The sequence below is a fragment of the Cydia pomonella genome, chromosome 1 (assembly GCF_033807575.1).
Source record: "Cydia pomonella isolate Wapato2018A chromosome 1, ilCydPomo1, whole genome shotgun sequence".
NCBI lineage: Eukaryota > Metazoa > Arthropoda > Insecta > Lepidoptera > Tortricidae > Cydia > Cydia pomonella.
In genome coordinates this window covers 23,926,305-23,949,255 of record NC_084703.1, presented here as the reverse complement: position 1 = coordinate 23,949,255, position 22,951 = coordinate 23,926,305, and the positions used below count along the sequence as shown (strand labels likewise).

The 22,951-nt window shown below is 37.5% G+C and overlaps 1 protein-coding gene across 7 annotated transcripts in view; it reads right to left on the bottom strand.

The window, feature by feature from the left end:
• Window positions 1–22,951, bottom strand: part of LOC133518194 (protein cycle) — a 134,582-nt gene that overhangs the window by 23,631 nt on the left and 88,000 nt on the right. For all 7 annotated transcript variants that reach the window (XR_009799453.1, XM_061851856.1, XM_061851850.1 and 4 more), the window contains 2 exons: window positions 7,291–7,443; window positions 5,876–5,977 (listed from right to left, as the gene is read on the bottom strand). Coding sequence is in view for 6 of the 7 variants with exons in the window: in XM_061851856.1 (XP_061707840.1) it covers window positions 5,876–5,977; window positions 7,291–7,443 (255 nt within the window). In the remaining variant the exon portion in view is untranslated. The remainder of the gene's footprint in view (window positions 1–5,875; window positions 5,978–7,290; window positions 7,444–22,951) is intronic.

The window sequence follows — 22,951 nt, the reverse complement described above, 5'->3', positions numbered from 1 at the left end:
AATTAATATTTAATATTAGAATATTCAATGTGACATACTTGCTTTTGAAGCCGCGCGCTCATACCCAAAATCACGTGCGAATACCTATTTTCAGCGTTGAATAAAAAGTACAAATAATGGAGATAGTTTTGCAAGTATGAACTTTTCCATTGGAAATATTCTTCACTTTTATAATATTAATATTTATTTCTTAAATATTAATACTTATTGAGATATTAGGGAAATAAGAAATATCTACTTTTCCCCTTTTCATTAACCGACTTCAAGATTTCAAAATCAATTCGGTTGTATGTTTTTTGTTTGGTTTTTTTTTTTAAATGTTTGTTACTCCATAACTCCGTCATTTCTAAACCGATTTTGAAAAAAAATTTTTTGTTTGAATTTATATATATACAGATTGGTCCCTTTTTGTCAAAACTCAGTTCTGATGATGGGATCCATGAGGAATCGAGATAACTCTTCAAATTTGAAAGGCATACATATAGTGATTTTTGTATTTTCTGTAACAAATCAAGCATTTGTTATAAATTTATTTCGAGTAACATGACTATACAATTTGTAGAATACACTATAAAACTTAAAACCTAAATCTAAAAATAAATAATACTAAACTTAAAATAAAATACTAAAAAATATCCCCCTGCGGCATGGTGCCGTAGATACTGGCAGCATTTCCTCGCTGTATTGCAAGACTAATTCTTTGAGCGAGGAAGCTGCCAGCTCTGCGGTCGCCGGTGACTTCTGCTAACCTTTTTGAAAGGTCCTTAAAGAGTTTAAGGGCACTTGGACCCCACGGGCCAAGGGTCTCGACGCCAAAAGGTATGAAATTGTATTCGGCGCCGAGACCCCTATCAAGCATTTACATTTAAAAAAGTGACATTTGATGAAGTGGAACTGCTGATGATGATCAGAATGGAACTCTTCAACGACGCATAGTACACGTTTGGCGATTTCTCCTCTTCGTTGTGTTTGCTAAGTAGGTAAATGAAATTTTCAAAACAATTTTTTGTCAAGTTCGAGCTCTGACGATGGGGTCCATGAGGAATCGAGAGAACTCTTCAAATATGAAAGGCATACATATAGTGATTTTCTTTGACAAATCAAGCAATTACAGTTGATGAAGTGGAACTGCTGATGATGATCAGAATGGTACTCTTCAACGACGCATAGTACCTACACGTTTGGCGATTTGTCCTCTTCGCTGTATTTGTTAAGCAAATTCGATTTTCAAGACAAATTTTTGTCAAGTCGAGTTCTGACGATGGGGTCCATGAGGAATCGAGGGAACTCCTCAAATGTTAAAGGCATAATATATAGTGATCTTAGTATTTTCATTAACCAATTAAGTATTTACATTTGTAGAAGTGACATCTGATTAAGTGGAACTGCTGATGATGAACAGAACGGAACTCTTCAATGATGCATAGTTCACGTTTGGCAATTTGTTCTCTTTGCCAAGCAGTTAGGTTTTCAAGGCACATTTTTATATTTCTATCCTATTTAGTTTTTTAAATAATTATCTGGTGCTTTATTTAATGCATGGTGTGAAATAATTTATCTTAAATACAGTCGAATACCCTATTGCGGGTATCTTACCAGTCAGCCATAGGGAAAATCTGAAATGTGTCAAGGTGGGTGCAGTGGCAAAAAAAACATGTTACCTCCTTTTCTACATAATTAGTGTAGGACTCTGTCTTTTTAATTACATTGTATGAAATCTACAATCAACAATAATCGTTCTTTCACCGGTCTCCCGCACTGAAGTCGGTTTTGTTTTTCTTAAAAATTATGTTTATAGGTTTTGATATTTTTTGTGTGCTAATAAACGCTTCGAATACATTTTTTAGACATCATTACGATTCTAATGAGGAGTATAAACACGTATTTTGAGGAGTAGTATCTCTATTTCTCACCGTTTTCAGTTTGTCGAGTAGACTATACTCGTACAATTAATAGAAGACTATCACCTTATGATGATATAACTTAAATAATAAAGGAGATCAGTAATTGAGGAGTAACCCAAACGCATCAATTACCTGAAGTAATGAACGCGGATGCCCTTGCGGACTAAACTTAGATTGCTCAATTAGCACACGTCGTGAGGCATTGGCGGCTCAATCATGAGTATCATAACATTGGTAATTATAATTATACGCGGACGCTGCCCCGTTGCTACGCGACATGGACGAGAAGTACATTCAATCTTAAATAATTTTGTAACTTTAGAACATATTTCTCATTACTTATGTGCAGTAAGCATTGCTTACTATTTTATTCTAAAACTAATAAATACTACGTTGAAAGGCCTTAAAAACCAATTACTTATTTGGGCCATTTGAGTTTACCTATTATGGGTATAACGCCGGCTGTACACACTCGTCGAAAACGTCTCTCCGAAAGATTCGGCACCGCTCCGATCCCATCAGAGAACAGCAAGACGAGAAGAGTAAGCGAGAGACAGGAAGGGAGTAGTATGTACACACTCGATCTCGTCCTGTCTCGGGGTCTCTCGACGAGAGTCTCGGTAACGCTCCGATCCAATCGAAGAACCGCAAGACGAGAAGAGAGCAGTATGTACAATAATTGTACACACTCGTTCTCGGCCTGTCTCGGGGTGTCTCGAGGAGTGTATACAGCCCACATTGAAGTAGATAAGATATCCAATAATAAGGGATAAATAAGGTATCCAATAGTATTCATCTAAAGTGATTTATGTCCATATCGTTTAGCCATGAGATACACTGTACTGAATATTATTACTTAAAAATGTATTCGCGAAGCAAAATCATAGAAACAAAATGACTCGCATAACATTTTACTAAAGTCAATTCAATGAGTTAATTTAACTGAATCCGTATAAGTATAAATGGCCATATTGTATTGCTCGACTTTTACGCGACATTCAAACCGGTAACAATAACGACATAACCCCTTTAAAAAGTTTGAGAGGTGGCATTTTGATAAGTGTCAGTGGTGCTGGTGAGGGGCCGGGTTCACAGGTGGGCGCTGAGGGCTTCGGCTGCCATGCCATCGTCGCCCGGCAACGCGCCCGACGCTGGTCGCAGCCGCTGCCTCCACTCAGCTCTAATTGCTTTCATTGTATTCACTTATTTGCGATGACGGGGTATTCAATGCGAAGGTCTAATGTTCACAGAGGCACATTGTACCAAAGATCTACTCAATTCTCTTTGATTGTACGCTGTTACGATCGATGCATTATAGTTCAGCAATGTTTGGCACATTGACGGTACCTACTAACCTACTATATTCAAGACCTTTTTGTAGCACCTAGGTAAAGTACGCACAAGTTACAAAAAAAATTAAGGCGACGGAATGTTACGGAGTTGTTCATAACATTGTTTGTTTTTACTTTACTTATGTAGGACCGTGTACTTTGTTACCTTGTAAACTTGTGTTGTTTTTACGATGCTTGTGGCTGAAGGTGACTTTTGTGAAGTATTGGACGAAGTTTACGAAGTTTGTTAGAAAATGCTCATTGTGGCTTTGCACGAAACCTGCGTTGTGGATTTTGTTCTGGTCATTGAATAAAGTATACTTATGTAATGTAGGCAGCCAAAAGTTGTATGCCGCCTTATATGGAAAATAGTATCCCAAGGAAAACATTTTCATGTAAAATGTAGCCAAGACGACACCATAAGGCTCGCACTGTCAAAAAGTTATCAGATCTCTTGTAAAGCCAAGCTTCTAACTCTACAAGCCCTAACTTCACAAACTCTACTCCTTAGTCAATATACCTATGAAGCTTGGCCGTTTCGCTACCACAAGAAGTATTGTATAAAAAAGCGGCCAAGTGAGAGTCGGACTCGCCCATGAAGGGTTCCGTACCATTTATGACGTATTAAAAAAAAACTACTTACTAGATCTGGTTCAAACCAATTTTCGGTTGAAGTTTGCATGGTAATGTATATCATATATTTTTTATTAGATTTTTCATTCTGTTATTTTAGAAGTTACAGGGGGGGGGGGGGGGGGGGGGGGGGGGGGACACATTTTTTCACTTTGGAAGTGTCTCTCGCGCAAACTATTCAGTTTAGAAAAAAATGATATTAGAAACCTAAATATCATTTTTGAAGACCTATCCTATAGATACCCCACACGTATGAGTTTGATGAAAAATTTTTTTTTTTTATATTTTAAGACGTATTAAAAAAAAACTACTTACTAGATCTCGTTCGAACCAATTTTTGGGTGGAAGTTTGCATGGCAATGTATATCATATATTTTTTTTTGATTTTTCATTCTGTTATTTTAGAAGTTACGGGGGGGGGGGGGACACTTTTTACCACTTTGGAAGTGTCTCACGCGCAAACTATTCAGTTTAGAAAAAAAATGATATTAGAAACCTCAATATCATTTTTAAAGACCTATCCATAGATACCCCACACGTATGGGCTTGATGAAAAAATATTTTTTGAGTTTCAGTTCTAAGTATGGGGAACCCCCAAAATTTATTGTTTTTTTTTTCTATTTTTGTGTAAACATCATAATGCGGTTCATAGAATACATCTACTTACCAAGTTTGAACAGTATAGCTTTTATAGTTTCGGAAAAAAGTCGCTGTGACAGAATTGGACAGACAGACGGACATGACGAATCTATACCTAAGGGTTCCGTTTTTTGCCATTTGGCTACGGAACCCTAAAAAGATGAAAAATGAATTCACTATACATTAATTTTTATTAAACAATACTTCTTATAGTAACGAAATGGCCAAGCCATAAATTTTGACTAAGGAGAAGAGTTTGTGAAGTTAGGCCTTGTAAAGTTAGAAGCTTGGCTCTTCAAGAGATCTGATAACTTTTCGACAGTGCGAGCCTTATGGTATCGTCTTGGTTACATTTTACATGAAAATGTTTTTACTATTAGAAGTTTTCCGAAAATATTTTAATTTGTTTTTGTTTCAAGTAGAAACACTACTATATAAACTATAAACTGAAATAAATGTCATATACTAAGAAAAAGTGACCAAGGCCTCCAGCATATACTTGAAAATGTCTTTGGTGGGATTTCACTATTTTTTGTAAGTCGCTTATGACAATCTTCCATTCCCTAATTTAAAGGGTTGGGGGTGATTTACTATAAAAATCCTGAAATACATATCTGAGGGCATCTTTTATACAATCTGCTTTTTTTACTGATTCCCCATACAAACTTCAACCCCCTTTTCCCCCTAGCGCCCTTTTCCTCCGTCTTTTCACTCTGACGGGGTGATTTTGGGGATGAAAACTATTCTATATTGATCCCCATAATAAAAACTATCTAAATACCAAATTTTAATTAAATCGGTTTAGCGGTTATTGATTCCCCATACAAGATTCCACCCCCCTATTCACTCCCTTAGCGGAAATTTTTTTTTGCATTTTCTTGTTGTTTGTGTACTAATACTATCTTACGCACCAAATTTCAGCTTCCTAGGACTTCAGGAAGTATCCTAAGGGTTTTGATGATCATCAGTAAGTGAGTGAGTGAGTCAATGACAAAATCGGGGTTCTTTTTTTTTATGCTTTATAAGTCCACTATTAACATTATATCCCGAGAATTTTGTTTATCTGGTATAATCCGAACCCAAGTTATGAGTGTTCAAAAAAACGACGAAGTATGTAGGTACAATATGTACCTAGAAAGTGATTTCATTGTTTAAAGTATCTCCAATATATTGTCTGGTACAATCGTGTTTTTAACATGGGCGTTGCCAGAGGACTAAATATTACATACAATGTATGCCCCTGCACACCGCTCCGCTGGGCCTTCGGCGATATCAACTAGCCCCTACTGGTCGATCGGCTGGCGACGCTCTTGGTTTTTAAATATTTAGTTCATCGGCCACAGCCCGCAGATGATTAAAGCAACTTACTAAGATGATCCCTTGCGTTTACGATTGGAGCTCGGCGAGGAGGGTATGGCTGTGGCGTGCAGGTTCGGTTCGCAGCTGGACATCTCGAAGCGGTCAGCGCCACTGTAACACCGAGTATCGTTTAAATGAGGTACAGTCAAGTGCAAAAATATGTATCGAAAGAATCGTCTCATAAATATATACTACGCTCTTATTACACTGGAATAAGATGCTATGGGACATATTTTTGAGTAAGATGTGTAAACCCATATTTTTACACTTGACTGTACTTTCACGCCTCGCTAGATCGGACAGAGATTTTCAGTTATGATTCGTAAATTTTGTAGCAATTATGGTGCACCATTGTGGCGTGAAAAGGATCTGTATACCTATGTATACCGAATTGAGCTGGAAATATTAAATAGATAATACAGTAAATAAATGCAAGAAGAACCTTAACTGATCAATTGATCATCTTCTAGAAATGGTTTTTCGAAATTCCTTTAATTCAATTACGTTGTAGCTGTTTCGAAATTGCAACAAAATTTACGATATCTGATGGTTCATGTAGTCAAAAATCACTGAAACAATATAACAATGTCAAAACGAAACTCTGCTTCGTAGCATTTTTTGAAAAGTCTAATGAATAGTGTTTGTAAGCGGCACTGTCTCCTAAAAACATTGTCAATATAGTTAGTATGGGTTAACCCTTTTCCAGGCATCATACGATTTATTAGAATTTCAACTTTAGCATTCAGATTTAAGGTTCAAGTTAGATTACACTTTCAGGAAATGTTACTTGTCTTCAAATGAATCATCAAAGCTGGTTTAATTGGAATATATTTGGATTTTTTGGGAAAACCTTGTAGATTGGTGCGGCCTGGAAAAGGGTTAATAACAACCAAAATGAGAAATCATTTTCTGTTGACTTATAAACAAAACTATTTACATAGACAAAAATGTTGTTCATAAAATGTTTGCTACTTTGAATTTCGATTATTTTATTTGGTGTATAAATATAATTGGATAACTGAAAATTTTACCTACCCAGTATGTATGTATGTATGTAGAATTTAAAGTTGATTTGCCGAGGAACCTTACGCCTGGGCCACGGAACCCACGCTCGAGGCTGACGCCATACATTGATGACTAAATACAAATGCATGGCGGTCGGCGTCATTATCGAGCGTCGTTTCGTAGCCCTCGGGTTAGTGTGCAAACTGGGTCGCTCTAGCCTAGCGGGGTGACCCGCCGGGGCGTGCAGGGCCATGTAAAACTAAACGCAAACGTATGCGAGCGGCCTTAGTGCACGCTACTCAAGTTCCTTGGGAGCTCGACACCACGTTGCACGCCCCGCCGAACGCGCCGCTGGACGCACGTTACAGCGACACGTTCTTATTTACGCGTATTTTAGACGCTTGAAGCTGTACACTTACAAGTGCTTGTCCTTTCTCTTGCGCGGGTCATGACGCGGCTGCGAGGAGTGTGGCTGGTGCGGCTGTGCGGGGAGCAGCGCGCCGCCCGCGTCGGCGCAGCTGCCCGCGCTCGCCGTCAGCTCATACGGCGGTGCCGAGCTCGCGTTAGGCGCACTGTACACACAAAACAAAACTTAAACCTTTGTCACTGAATCACAATACGTATTTCAATTACAATAAAACAGACATCGAAGTTATAGTATTAAATTAACGTCCATACAAAACTGCGGCCCTTTGAAACTCCAGTTGCCATGAAGGGGGCTATAATATTTTATTTATTGAAATATTTGTTATGTGATATTAAATACTCATTATATAGATTTTTACAAGCCCTAATTGGTTAAATCTTCTGTTATAAACTTGACGAGGTAACTGGAGGTTGACTGCCTATTATATTTAATCTATCTAGAGGAGTTTCTATATGGATTGGAATAGGCAGTTTCTGAGGATAGCTGTTTTACATATATGAATAGAAATGTACTTACACCTACCTATTTTATACGAAAAATGTTTCTGATGATTCACGGATCAAACGTCTCTATGTATCTACCAGAAATAAATAAATAGGCAGTGTTTTGTTAATACAGTTAAGAATAAAACTAGAAGCAGGTACGAACGAACAACATATCTACACACACACTCTCTCTCTCTAAAGTGAGTCTAAAGTATTAATCTAATCTAAAGTATCAACGAATAAACATTCCCGCTACTCACATCATATAGTTGTAATATGGTTGTAATACTTGTAATGTCATGTCGCAAAACTAAAGGCACGGTTACTTCTTATGAGGTTTATTTTAATGCTAACAAATCGTAATACATACCTATAAAACGCGGTATTATGATTGCGCGAGGACATTCCGTACATCCGTATTTAGGTATAGATAGAACAATGTAATGTACCACGCGTTTTGTAATGCCGTCACTTGCAGATTACTTAGGTAAGTAGAGGGTTTGCTCCCGGGAAATACCGGTACCAAAAGTACCAGGATATCTCGGTGTTTCCAGCCAAGCAAAGAACCGGAATTTCAAAATTATTAAATTCCCGGTACTCCCGGGATTTTCGGTACTAACATTTTTGATACAATATTTGAGTATTATCTGCCACTAAGCAAAAAATAACAAATTTCATGTGTCTTAAAGAAATCTTAGATATGTTAACTAACTAAACAAACATAACTTACTCTTGTTAACCACATATTAAAATCATGCCCATTGTTTACAACAATTAATAACTATGATAATGTTGCCAATAGGGTACTGCCTAATTTGGAACTGTTAAATATAGTAGGTGTACCCATAAAATTTCATTAAATTTCTGTTTACCGGTACGGTTGACTGGCAGAGAATGCCTTTAAGTCCGCCATTTGTAATATTTTTTTTGTATTTTGTTCAATAAAGTTTAAATAAATAAAATAATCCTCTTCATTTTCACACGGTATACGGTACAAATTCCATATTTATGATGATATTTTTAAATGAATTTAAACATTACAGTGACAATAACTAAGCAGATCCAAAGAAAATAAAAAATGCATAGAATAGAAATCCTCACTTTGAAAATAAATTTCTTAGCTGTGTCTGAATCGATCCTTCGTATAGATAGGTATGTTATTCTAGTTAAAATATTCCTACCGCAGTCATTTTGAATATATGCGAAAATTATTATTGAATTTTAATACCCTACTTGTTTGCTTTGGGATTGTCGTTAGACGCGAATACGCGGATTGCGAAAAGTTGTACTTTACAAAAGGGAGTAAAAATCAGTGTCACATTAATAAAATAGGTACAATTTGTCTGAATCTACTTTATTAGAACGTGGTTTTATCACCAGAATTTAGTTCTCCGACAAGCCTGTACTTCATTACCCTTCAAACTTAGGGTACTTTTCAGTGACATGCTATTTTTTTACTGCCATCCAACGAGTAATTTGATAAAAAACGTACAGTTAAATTTTGAAAATTATAAAAGAACATGAACCACATAACGTAACATAATATAGCGTTACGTAACGTAATATAACATGACATAACATATCATCATCGCCCTTTCCAAGCGAGTGTGCGCGACAGTCACCAATTTTTCGTTTCTAAATTACAAATACTTACGAAGTTTAAAAAATTACGCAGCCTAAACTTAGTAAAGTATGTCCACATTAAAAAGCAGCACCGTTTTAAATAATTTGTGCACTTTGGCAATAAAAATTTAGCAATATTATTTAAGCTTCCGGCTTTATACAAAGTCGTTACCAAGTTTTGCTGTTAAAATATTTTTAATTTATTTTTAATTAGATAATCCAAATTATACCTGTTACATTCTGTTTTTACAATACCTAACTTTTTTCTAATTAATTTCAGATTGAGGTAGTTAGTCGAGAGAAATCGTTCATCGAGCGAAGCTCTCGGTAGCTGTTCCGTGCCTCCTGGAACCACCAGGGCTGTCTCGAACAGACGGCAAACGACCCGACGGGCTGACGCTGGTTCCCTGGTAGAGAGGCGGTGTCTTATATGGGATGCAACCTGTGTGAGTACATTTGCTGCATCCCATGTAGGACACACTGCCAAGTCGGCAAACTCAGCGGCAGAGACTGTCGCCAAAAACAAGCGCCTGAAATACTCTGCCTTGGAAGCCACCTACGACTTCATGCCCGTCGCCGTCGAGACAGCCGGGCCCCGGGGGCAGGAGGCGCGTGAGCTCTTCCGAGAGCTTGGCAAGCGACTCAGGGAGAAAGGAAATGACCCCCATTCCGAGTCATGGCTTGTCCAACAGGTCTCCATCGCCATACAGCGGGGTAACGTAACGCTGCTAGTGTGATGGGGACCTTTGGACCCGGCATGGCTCAAAACGGGTTTTTAGTATTTTAAGGTGTATTAGTCAGTAGTTAGTATAAATATTATAATTTTTTTGTGAAATATATTTGGCACAATTTACACATACCTACTCATACATTCTCCTCTTCTCCTACCTAGCGTTATCCCAGCCTTTGCCAGGGTCCGCTTTCCTAATTACCTTATTCCACTTTGCGCGATCCTGAGCGTCCTCACATGAGAGTCCGTTTACGCTCATATTTAGCTTTCACGACATCGAGCCATTGCTTTTTTGATCTGCCGTGGGGTCGGGGGCCATCAAGGGCTAGGTTAAGGCATTTGTTTTCTACGTAGTTAGCTGGCCTACATTATAATACGATACCTACCCATACAATATAATACGATTATTAAAAATAAAAGAACTGCTTGAAAATGTGCAATCGGTAAAAAGATATGCATGACCACTTTTTATCCTGGACAGTCTTTACAAGGCTGCCACTTTTGTTCTACACGTCTATACAGTGTAATCGATGTAACGTTATACCTACTCGTATGTAATGCAGTTGCAGTTCAAGTGCAGGGTTACGATTATTGCGCAACGCTTCGCTGAGGTAAACGTAGCCATGCGCTGACTATTAGAGTGACTAGGTGTAGGTACCTAACTGCCTTTTAATAGTATTTTTCTCCAATAGGTATTAGCAGAATATGTGCTCAAACAATAGTATTAAATGGCAATATTATTATTGTGACCGGTAGGGTGTTCAAAACAACATACAGTATGTGACGTTAAAGCAATCGAGAAAGTGTAAAGTAAATAGCTATTTTTGTTTAGCTTGTGTCGTTAATGTACATACGTAGGTCGCAGTGGCCGGACGGCTATACCTACTGTTCTAATTCTGTTAAATCATTGCAAGGAAAGTATCGTTTCATGTACATAGCTAAGGTAAAAATCCTAAACGATAAAAACAAATTTATGGTTGTTCTTTCGTGCATCAGTGTCAACTCACTACTCAAAATAAGATAAGTAGATGTATGCACTCGCCGCGATTAGCCTATGTCCATGGAAACGCAACGCAACCTATAAATGCGATGCAAATAAGTGTTACGAAATACGTTCGAGGTGCATAATTTCCATAGGTTATATACGTTCGCGCTTTGCCATATCGTGCGCACACGGAAGCAGCGCGACCTTGCGGCCACCCCCCGCAGCCCTTCCCGCGGCACGTGACGACTGCCCCGCGCCCTGCACATCGTTGCAAGCGAATGTAGCTAGTTGCACATCACAAACAAGGTCTTGTGGAATCAAAGCGAGTTGTACATTAGCTCTTATTGTTGCAGCAGCGTAGATGCATCTGTTATCAGGTACTTAAATGTGCATTTCTATTGCAGAACATACGTATGTAGGTAATTACAAAGGCATTATCAGTACGTTACATCTAATGGTTAATAGGTAACCAGGTAGTAACATAATTTTAATTAGGTTCTAATATAAGGAGGCACGTAAAGCCAAAGGGAGCGCAAAGCGCAGCCACTTTCAAGGGCTTCTATTAAAAAATACTTCGAGTAAATAAATTATAAAATCAGTACTTGCAAGAGTAACTCTCATCTAAACAGCTAAAGTAGCTGTAGACAACCATTTTGTCTGTGTGCATACCAACATCAACATTCTAAACAATTATTGGTTTATTTATAATTATGGACCGAATTAGGCGCCGCATATCGTATACTACTCGTACCTACCTAGTAGAATCATCAATGATAATTACTTTGCAGTTTAACAGCGTCATTATGTCTCAATCGCCTCACAGTTGGGTGTTGCTCATTCTACGAAAATTTCGCCCAGTTGTAACCATGAACCGTTTGTTAGTCGTATACCTCGAAATCAAAAAATCCTTGTAGCTTTTCACCTATTCGCGTTTCGCCGCGATCTCAACATTTCTGAACAGATTTTTTTTCTTGTAGTATGATTTCTGGTCGCCAATTGCAATGGTGTATAAAATTCATAGTATATTTACTTTCCTACCTTTCCTCACTATAGTCGCTTTTCATCTCGATAGATATTTGTTTGTAATGTGTAATTACATATCGCGATACTTCCTTTAAGCACTATACCTCTATAGTTTTGTTTTGTAAATGCATTTCGCACTTGTAGTTTATCTCCTGGTTATGAGTGTGATATGTTTCAATTGTATAAATTTCTACAACTCCTTTCCCAAATCATCGTGTTCGCATTAAGAGGCTGTCAACACCCAATGTCCTTGAAATTGATGTTACTTAAACAGTTTTTTAAGAAAGACCTTTGTTTTAGTCAAGTAAGAAAAATATATGTTCATATTAATTATATTTCAAAGACCGTGGTTGTACTCGATACATGATTGAACGAAATCGGCTCGATAGAAAATAATTGCAAAGATTGTTCTTAAAATCACAATTAAACGGTTCTATGTCTTTATTGTTTTGACTTATGGGTCTGCAATTAAAATCACAATTTCAAAACATTTATATCTAAACCGCTGTTGAGTAAAATATTACACTAATAATCCACTTTTTTTTATTTAAATATTTTTCTTATTATTCCCTTGCCCAGGCCCAGTAACATGCGACAGTGATATCTCATTTACTCCGATACAAATAGACAGTGTGCGCGCTTTAGGTATTGACAGCCTCTTAAAGGTAGATTTCCTAAGCAACAAATTCACCAAAGCTAGTTAATGTATAGCTGTAACAATGATTTCAATAAGCGACCGTATGTTTATTATATCCCAGTGATATAGCCATTTTTTTACGATTAATACAATACACTACAACAATATTACCAGGTAAAATGCGATGAAAAATATTTGCGGCTAACTAAATAGGCTATTGATTATACATGCTATATCAAAATTTGCTACTGTTGTAAACATCTATTGAAAATATATGCGAGTAACAAAATATACCACCGATATTACACGCTACAACAAAATACGCTATCACGGCGAAACGCGAATAGGTGAAAATCTACAAGGATTTTTTGATTTCGAGGTATACGACTAACAAACGCCTCGTAATTATTAAAATAGCAAGTATTATCTTATACGTCTGGGAATAAGAGAGTTTCCGGGATTGAAGGTGAAAAGTTATCGAATATGATCGGCATCCCTAAAATCGAAAGCCGCCGCCGCTGAGGACTAATATGTAGAGCAGCTTACAATAAGCTGGCAATTGAACTTATTTAGCAAATGTTAATAGTTTCAAAGGCAATCATAATTATACTCGTAATTACAGAATTTTATAATTTTCCATATGATAGCTGCAAGATGAAAAATTCCCCCACCCTGCAGCTGCACGGCCCTGCCCACGTTCGCTGACGGGATGGTCGTGCATAAGAATAGGGATTCTCCTTTTAGTCAAATCAGTTTCTTTTTTAACCGACTTCAAATGTTTGTTACTCCATAACTCCGTCATTTCTGAACCGATTTTGAAAATTATTTTTTTATTTGAATTTATATATATACAGATTCCCGTCCCGTTTTTGTCAAAACTCAGTTCTGATGAGGAATCGAGGGAACTCTTCAAATGTGAAAGGCATACATGTAGTGATTTTTGTATTTTCTTTAACAAATCAAGCATTTACATCTAAAAAAGTGACATTTGATGAAGTGGAACTGCTGATGATGATCACAATAGAACTCTTCAACGACGCATAGTAAACGTTTGGCGATTTGTCCTCTTCGCTGTGTTTGTTAAGTAAATTAGATTTTCAAGACAAATTTTCGTCAAGTTCAAGTTCTGACGATGGGGTCCATGAGGAATCGAGGGAACTCCTCAAATATATATAGTGATCTTAGTATTTTCATCAACAAATCAAGTACATTTGTAGAAGTGACATTTGATGAAGTGGAACTGCTGATGATGAACAGAATGGAACTCTTGAACGATGCATAGTTCACGTTTGGCAATTTGTTCTCTTTGCATGTTTGTCAAGCAGTTAGGTTTTCAAGGCACATTATTATTACAGTTCTATCTTATTTATTTTTCTTTATAATTATTTGGTGCTTTGCATTTGCATGGTGTGAAATAATTTATCTTAAATACAGTCAAATACCCTATACCTACCCGCAGTATCCTACCACTCAACCATAGGGCAAATCTGAAATGTGTCAAGGTGAGTGCAGTGACAAAAAAAACATGTTACCTCCTTTTCTACATAATTAAGCGTAGGACGTTGTCTTTTTAATTTCATTGTATGAAATCCAAAATCAACAATAATCGTTCTTTCACCGGTCTTCCTCATTGAAGTCGGTTTTTTTTTTCTTAAATTTATTTAGAACTGCTATAGTGACGCCACGGTCTTATTGAATTGAATTGAATTGAAAGCTTTATTTCAGACACATTAGGTATCCATGTCTTGGTTAGTAACAATGTAACAAAACAATAAACGAAATAGAAATAAAAATAATGTTAGTATTACTTAAGGCTAAAACAAAAACTAAAAATAATTTCCAATTTTAAAATGCGCAGTCTAGATTGCCCGCTGTCACCGGACATGTAATTTCATCCAGTGTTGCTGGAACGGACAATCAAGCCTGCTGGCTACCACGCGTAGGAGGCTGTTGGAGCTGGCGCACACGCGTCGCATCAGGGATGCCGCACGTTTACGCATAATGGCAGCCCTATCAGCATCCTAAATGCGTTGTTGTATTGTACCCTTAGTGTATTAGGGTACTAATAGAATATCTCACCCACAGGCTGCACGTGTAGAAACTGTTTCGTACATCGTGCAAACCTGCGGGCGCGCATATTACAGCGAACGGCCACGGATCTCCTCTCTCTTTCTATATCCACGCAGTCTGACAAGTCTTCAGTCACCCAGTGATCCAGGTATTTGAACTGCGAGGTTCGTTTAAGTTCCGTTCCGTACAGGTACACTGGTGGAACTGTACCCACGGTACCCCCCTTTGGCTTAAATATTAGGAACTCGCTCTTCTGTACATTATACCTGAAGACATGGGCGACCGCATATCCTTCACAAATCCCGAGCAGCTTCCTAAGTGCACTAATTGATGGACTCAACAAGACCATATCGTCTGCGTAACTTATACTATTGATAAAAGTACCATCAATCGAGCACCCAACAACAAAGTCTTGTTGAGTTCACCAGTCAGGTTTTTAACGTATAGACTGAAGAGCTTGGGCGACGTCAGCCCCCCCTGTCGCACGCCGCAATTCAGCCTATACCCATTAGAGCACGTACCTGCCCATCTCACACTATTTGACTGATTAGCATACCAATATTGAAACAACTCGGTGACTTCATCCTGAAGATCCGACTCACAACGCAATTTATACCAAAGCATGTCGTATGAGACCATATCGAAGGCCTTCTTTAAGTCAAGAAAACACGCATATACTGGTGTTTTCCTGTTGGTATAGTACCGAACCACATGCTTGAGGCATAACACAACGGTTTCCGTAGATAACCCAGATCGGAACCCGAACTGGGCATTATGGATGCTAAGGTGTTTAGTTAACAGGCCGTCAAACACGCCGTCCAGCACCTTCGCCACTACGGTGGCCAACGATATGGGTCTATAATTGCTTTTATTGGACACATCTCCCGTTTTATTCTTAACAAGCAGAACGACTATAGTGCGCATAAGAGCGGCAGGTAGGTACGAGTGCCTTAAACATATATTAAACAACAGCGCCAATACCCGTGGCAAATGACCTCCAGCATGTTTAGATCATTATTCATTCAGCAGCATTATTAGATCTATCCGATTTATTGAGTTGGAATTGTGTCAAAATATACATACTAGCTATGTTTTTCCAATAATTATCTGATGGTTAATTTCGAGCAAGGTGTGAAATGCGCTCACTCCGCAATGTATCCGATAGAAACCCGATGGCCAGCAGCCGACGTCAGCATTTAAGACTCTTATTAGCATTTGGAATCTAGTGGATCAAGGTTATAAAAAAACTTATAACTGCTGGTAAAACCCGACAGATTTTAAAGATGTATTTGGAGACTAAAATGTTTTCTGATATCGGTCTTATTTTGAAATTTGTTTGTTTCTGTAATAAATTAGTTAATAACGCCTTTTTGGCTGCGATGCTGCCGCTATGTACTTGGTTTAGGCGTACCTACTGACATACATTAAAGTTTTAAAATAAACTCGCAATTTTTATCAGTAAATAAAAGACCCTTTATCCCGGGAACGCGTGGAGGAATCGAGATGAAATTAAAACTAAATACTCATACTCAGGTCTACAATCCCTTGAAACTGAAAAAAATCAAACTTCTAAGTTAAAGTAAAAAAAAGATACGGCCGTTTTTGCCGCAAAAACGTAAATTTGATGCGTGCGGATTTTTACTTTTCCACTTGTTCCAATTCATGACTACTTATTGATGAGTGTTAATGTTAGTTTCCTTTAAAAGTCGTAATCTACATAAAAAACTACTGTTAATGTAAAAATGATAAATATAAGCATATTTCATATTTTATTACCTACCTCTTCATCATTATAACACGTTTATTTTTTAATGTTGAATAGTTTCTTACCGCAAGAATGTTTTAAGTTTCCAAAGGCAACATTCGATATTGTTTTCATACAATTTAAATATACGATACACAAAAAATCGTAAATAACGATACTTAGGTAATAATAGTATTATATTTTATATTTATAATGGTTTCTGTCTTATAGAACATGCATAAAAAAGGTCTTGTAGTATTTCTTATTTTTTTCAACTGTATTAAAAAACGTCGTTCGCTACACGTGCGGAAATTTCATTCTTCACTCGTCCCGAGTCTTGTCAATCGCCTACGCGGCTCGTGGCAAGATATCTCGGTACTCGTGAAGTAATGACATACTTTCCGCACTAGCAACGAAATGTACTATCATAATCATTGCCATGCCTCATATTACCATCTCGCGAACTCCCGTGAACCTATTTCATCATAATATTCCCAATTTCCTAAATAAATTGAGTAACTTTGAATGGTAGGTAATACCGCTAATGTTACAAAATAGGCTTAGGTTAGGCAGGTCATTTTCCTTTATATTACGCTCGAAACGACAGGGCTTCGTCGATGACGAAATGGGGAAAAACGTGATTTCACAGAGCTTTTTGTTTATAGTAAAAAGAAAACCGTCTTCAAAAAGGGTAAAATAAAATATTACCTAACCTTTTATAAGCGCTAACAACTGATACATATGTTCAAACCCGGTGCCAAGCCAAGTCTTAACTCTTTTGACGCCAATGACGGATATATCCGCATTGTAGGTCCAACGCCGAAGACGGATTAATCCGTCACAGACCACAGAGTAACAACCAACGTCCATATGCATAAAGTTCAATTTCCCTTTTGATATTTCGGTGACGTGTCGTCCGAGTGACAGCTTTTGTGTTTGACTCGTCGTAGAAAAAGTTAAAAGCGTGAATCAACACGTCAACACTGTCGAACATGGACCCTGGTGCGGTTCGATAAGAAAGGCAGAAAGCTGTCCTGTTGCAGCACCAAAAGGTATTGTAACTATTTCGCTTGTCGCCTACTTTAAACATATCAGTTGGTTTTCACATATAAAATCGAAGTGAATGACATAAGAAAATCTATTTCGATTTTATTAATACGCAAGATTAAAATTTTCACAGATAAGAAATTAGTTGTAACAAAATAGTTAATCTTAATGCTGGCCGTTATTTGCGGTTTTTGATAACATTTGTACACACTCACAGATATTTCAGATTAAATACAGAAGAATCGTGTATCTCATTATGTGTATAGTTGGGCTGGGATATAGATATTATTTTAGTTGTTGATGGGTTACCTACGTAACAGTTTCGTCTGCTGGGCGGCGTTTGCGCGGGGAGTGGCTCGCGATGGGCGGAGAATACAAGACGACGCCCACTACAACATGGAACCTCTAAGGATAGTTATTTTTGTTCAATGATCTATTTTAGTTAAAAACGTACAAAGAACATTATGAATGTTAAGGAATCCCTACTAAAAAGTAAGTAAATGATTGTCATTAAGCTACAGTCAGCAACAAGTCACTACGTAGAAGTACCAAGAGCAGATATTATATAAAAACACAGATAAAAAAAAATCAAGTTTAAACTTCAAATTTAGACTTAGCAATACCAGTAAATGTGTAAATATTTTCGACAGCGAAACGTGACGTACGCGTTTGCGTTAAGTGTCATTTTGTATGAGATTTTTGACTTTCCAAAACGTCCCGCTTGGCGCGCTGTTCAAAAACCCATACAAAATGAGACTTAACGCAAACGCGTACATCACGTTTCGCTATCGACTAAATTTACACTAGGGGTACTGTTAAGCAAATATTTACAAACAAAAAAGGAACAATTGGAACAGCCCAAAACTCTTTCCAAGTAAGCTGAAGATTTGGCATACTTACGTAACTCTGTATTAGACACACATTTTTTAGGGTTCCGTAGCCAAATGGCAAAAAACGGAACCCTTATAGATTCGTCATGTCCGTCTGTCTGTCCGATTCTGTCACAGCCACTTTTTTCCGAAACTATAAAAGCTATACTGTTCAAACTTGGTAAGTAGATGTATCTTATGAACCGCATTATGATGTTTACACAAAAATAGAAAAAAAAACAAAAACTCAAAAAATCTTTTTTCATCAAACCCATACGTGTGGGGTATCTATGGATAGGTCTTTAAAAATGATATTGAGGTTTCTAATATCATTTTTTTCTAAACTGAATAGTTTGCGCGAGAGACACTTCCAAAGTGGTAAAAAGTGTGCCCCCCCCCCCCCCCGTAACTTCTAAAATAACAGAATGAAAAATCTAAAAAAAATACATGATATACATTGCCATGCAAACTTCCACCGAAAATTGGTTCGAACGAGATCTAGTAAGTAGTTTTTTTTAATACGTCATAAAAATTAAAAAAAAATTTTTTTTCATCAAACCCATACGTGTGGGGTATCTAGGGATAGGTCTTCAAAATGATATATAGGTTTCTAATATCATTTTTTTCTAAACTGAATAGTTTGCGCGAGAGACACTTCCAAAGTGAAAAAAATGTATGTCCCCCCCCCCCCCCCCCCCGTAACTTCTAAAATAACAGAATGAAAAATCTAAAAAAAATATATGATATACATTACCATGCAAACTTTCACCGAAAATTGGTTTGAACCAGATCTAGTAAGTAGTTTTTTTTAATACGTCATAAATGGTACGGAACCCTTCATGGGCGAGTCCGACTTGCACTTGGCCGCTTTTTTTTCTTTCGGGCGATGATTTCCAAAACATTCACTTTATCAAAACATGGTTTTTGGAATCCCTGATTCGTTTTGTAAGACCTATCCAACGATACTTCACACCATTGGGTAAAAGCGAAATTAAAAAAAAATCAATTTGTATGAGAGGTATCCCCAAAATATTTTTTGTACTTTTACCGTTCTTTTGCCACGTATGCTTTGACAAGACAGCATGCGAACGAAAAGTCACGTGAGCATATCCGTACATTCTTTAAGATTTAATTGACGTTTTCCTATAAACGGTTTTTTTTTTAAGTTTAAGTTTATTCCTGAGCTTAAGTAACTTTCTAAAAAAAACGGTATTCTAATTAACTCAATTTCTGAAATAATCATTGATTTATTTTTATCTGATAATGGTTCGGTCAAATTACAAATTATACCCAAAATGAAACTAATGCAGTATGATACCTTTGGGTATAGTGCTATACACACACACTAGCGCCCCCTCCCCTTCCCCTGACGCAACCCCCCTTTTAGCATGAAATATGTCCCGGTTGACAGGTTTTTTTTATTTTTTGGGAAAAGAATAGATTTGCGGAATAAAATGTCATTGAAAGAAATAATCTTATTAAATTAATAATAATAAAAGGTTATTTTACTTTTTTTGATATGATGCACCATTTGTATGTTATAGCAGAATGAACTTTATCGATTAGTGTTTAGTATGAGTTTATACATTTGCTACTAAACGCAAGTACCTACCTATCTCGGACGAGCGATTAAATTAAATGTCATTGATATGTCAAAGTTTCAAATTTTTGGTGGATTTAAGTAAGTCCATGTTACAAGAACGCTACTGATTACTTTTTACGAATAATAAAATCCCATCAAAAACATTTTCATGTAAAATGTTGCCAACAAACCATAAGGCTCACACTGTCAAAAAGTTATCAGATCTCTTGTTAGGCCACCAAACTAAGGAAAAAACGGGGAAATAATAATTCGTAAGTGAATTTTGCCATAGTTGTAGGCAAAGGTGCCTTACATAACTTACTGAAAGTACTGATGGATGGGGGCTAACGGGTAGGGGGGGTTTACAGGTCATTTTTTTTAGTTTTTCTAAAATAACTCGTAATCGGTGGCCCATAAAACAAGATATCATACACTTTTTCGCTAGGATCAATATTTAAAAAGATATTAAAGCGGGAAAGTTAATTAAAATCAATTTTATGGTCCATTTTTCTATATTTTCGTAAATAAATCGTAAACGGTGGCCAACTGCAAAAAACTTTGTTAAACGTAAATAATTTACATAACATTTTCTACAAAAAAGATTCAGTACACTTTTTGAAAAGATCAATATTTAGAAATATATTAAAGAGGGAAAGTTAATTAAAATCACCTTTTTTCCCCCTTACGCCTTTTTCCTCCCCTTTTTCACCCTTACGGGGTGATTTTAGGGCTGATAACTATTCTAAATCCTTCCCCATTACAAAAACTATCGACATACCAAATTTCAACTAGGTCGATTCAGCGGTTATTGATTCCCCATACAAAATTCCACCCCCCTTTTCACCCCCGTAGGGGCAATAAATTTCAATTATTGAATTTTTTGTGTTGTTTGCGTACTAATACTATCCTACATACCAAATTTCAGCTTCGTAGGACTTCAGGAAGTACCCTAAGGGTTTTGATGATCATCAGTGAGTGAGTGAGTCAGCGACGAAATTGGAGTTTTTTAGATATGAATAAAATCGTAAGTATGACAGCTATGCAATTGAATTTTTTTATTCTTAATAAGTCCACTATTGGCATTATATCCCGAGAATTTTGTTCATCTGGTATAATCCAAACACAAGATATGAGGGTTCAACAAAACGACGAACCGCTTCGAGAAAAGGTAGGTAGTGCTCTTGCGCTTCCCTTTGCTCGTCTTGGCGGGGGTTAAAAATAAAACCGGGGACCTATCAGATGCAGGTTACTATAGGCCCATCTCATTGGCTACAATAACAGCTAAAGTACTTGACGGTGTGCTGGACTTGCGACTTGGTAGATATCTAAATTTACATGATGGGCAGTTTGGTTTTAGAGCTGGATTATCTACCGAGACCTCAATTTTAAGTCTAAATCACGCCGTCAAGTATTACACAGACAGGAGCACGCCTGTCTAAGGCCTTTGACATGGTGTCATATGTTGTTGGCAATGTTTTATACCTTGTGTATTACGCATTCTTATCTGCCAGATAATCTAATGCGGACGATCATCGTACCTATTGTCAAAAACAGGACCGGAGACCTGGCAGATAGGAGTAATGTTAAACTGCCATGTTAAACCATGTTAAACTGCATGATAACTAACTAGGTTTTCGATCACAGTTATCTACTGAGTCTGCGATCCTATGTCTTAAGCACACTGTCAGGTATTATGCCAAAAGTAAAACCCCGGCGGTAGCCTGTTTCCTTGACCTGTCTATGGCTTTTGACCTGGTTTCCTATGATATACTGTGAAAGAAGCTGGAGAATACCAGTTTACCACAGGAAACCATTCGAATATTTAAATATTGGTATGGAAACCAGTAGGGCTGAGATGGTCGGCTCTTTATAATTTGTCAACATGCCTGTCACGTTCTAATAAAATGACAAGTGATAAAAATGGAACCATGCTGCCACTGCTGTGAATGTGAAATGTGGAACTACGTTAGATGGGCAGACGTGCTATCTAATGAGTACAGGTTGGAGTGCGGGGTGAGGTAGGGGGGGTTGACTTCACCTCAGGGACCGGACCCGCTTACCCTAACCCGTTCAAAAACCCGGGTTATTGTAAAGCTGTGTTCCAAAAACCGCTTCATTTCGGTAAGCTTTTGATTGGCTTACCGGTTAAGAAACTAATCCTTTTATTTGAATTAATTCAGGTTAGCGCTTACCGATATTAAAAACCCGGGAAAGGGTTACCGCTTCAAGCGCTGATTAAATACGAACAAGCTGTTTTAACTTTTACGTGAACTGCATATGGTCTATTAACGTAGCGCCCGACGCGAAACTCGGCGGTTCCATTCCCTACGTGCACGTGCGAGTGCGCGGCGCGGCGCGGCGGCAGTCGGTATTTGTCAAAGGCTTTGTAATTTGCCGACCTAATATTGCTAATTCAAACAAAAGTGTACGTTAAGTCAAGTAGCGCACAACGTAGATTTCAAAACACATGCTAAAGTTTACGGCAAATTACCTAATATGGTAAGGCGTTGCATTGATTTTGATATATTTTTGTTTAGTACCTATTACTCCTATTATAGTCACTTTCTTTATCGTTAGCTGTCTGTGCACATCTCCTGTATCAGTGGAACTCATCAATGGCTTCTAATAATTTTATCGAGTTCGGGCTCATTTTAAAGGTCTTGACGAGTTCTTTACGATACACATGGTGGAGAGGGTCTGATGGTGGAATCGGAAGGTGTCGATGGAACTCATCGATAACTACTAATAATGCCATCGAGTTAGGGCTCATTTTAAAGGTCTTGACGAGTTCTTTACGATACACATGGGGGAGAGGGTCTGATGGTGGAATCGGAAGGTGTGGATGGAACTCATCGATA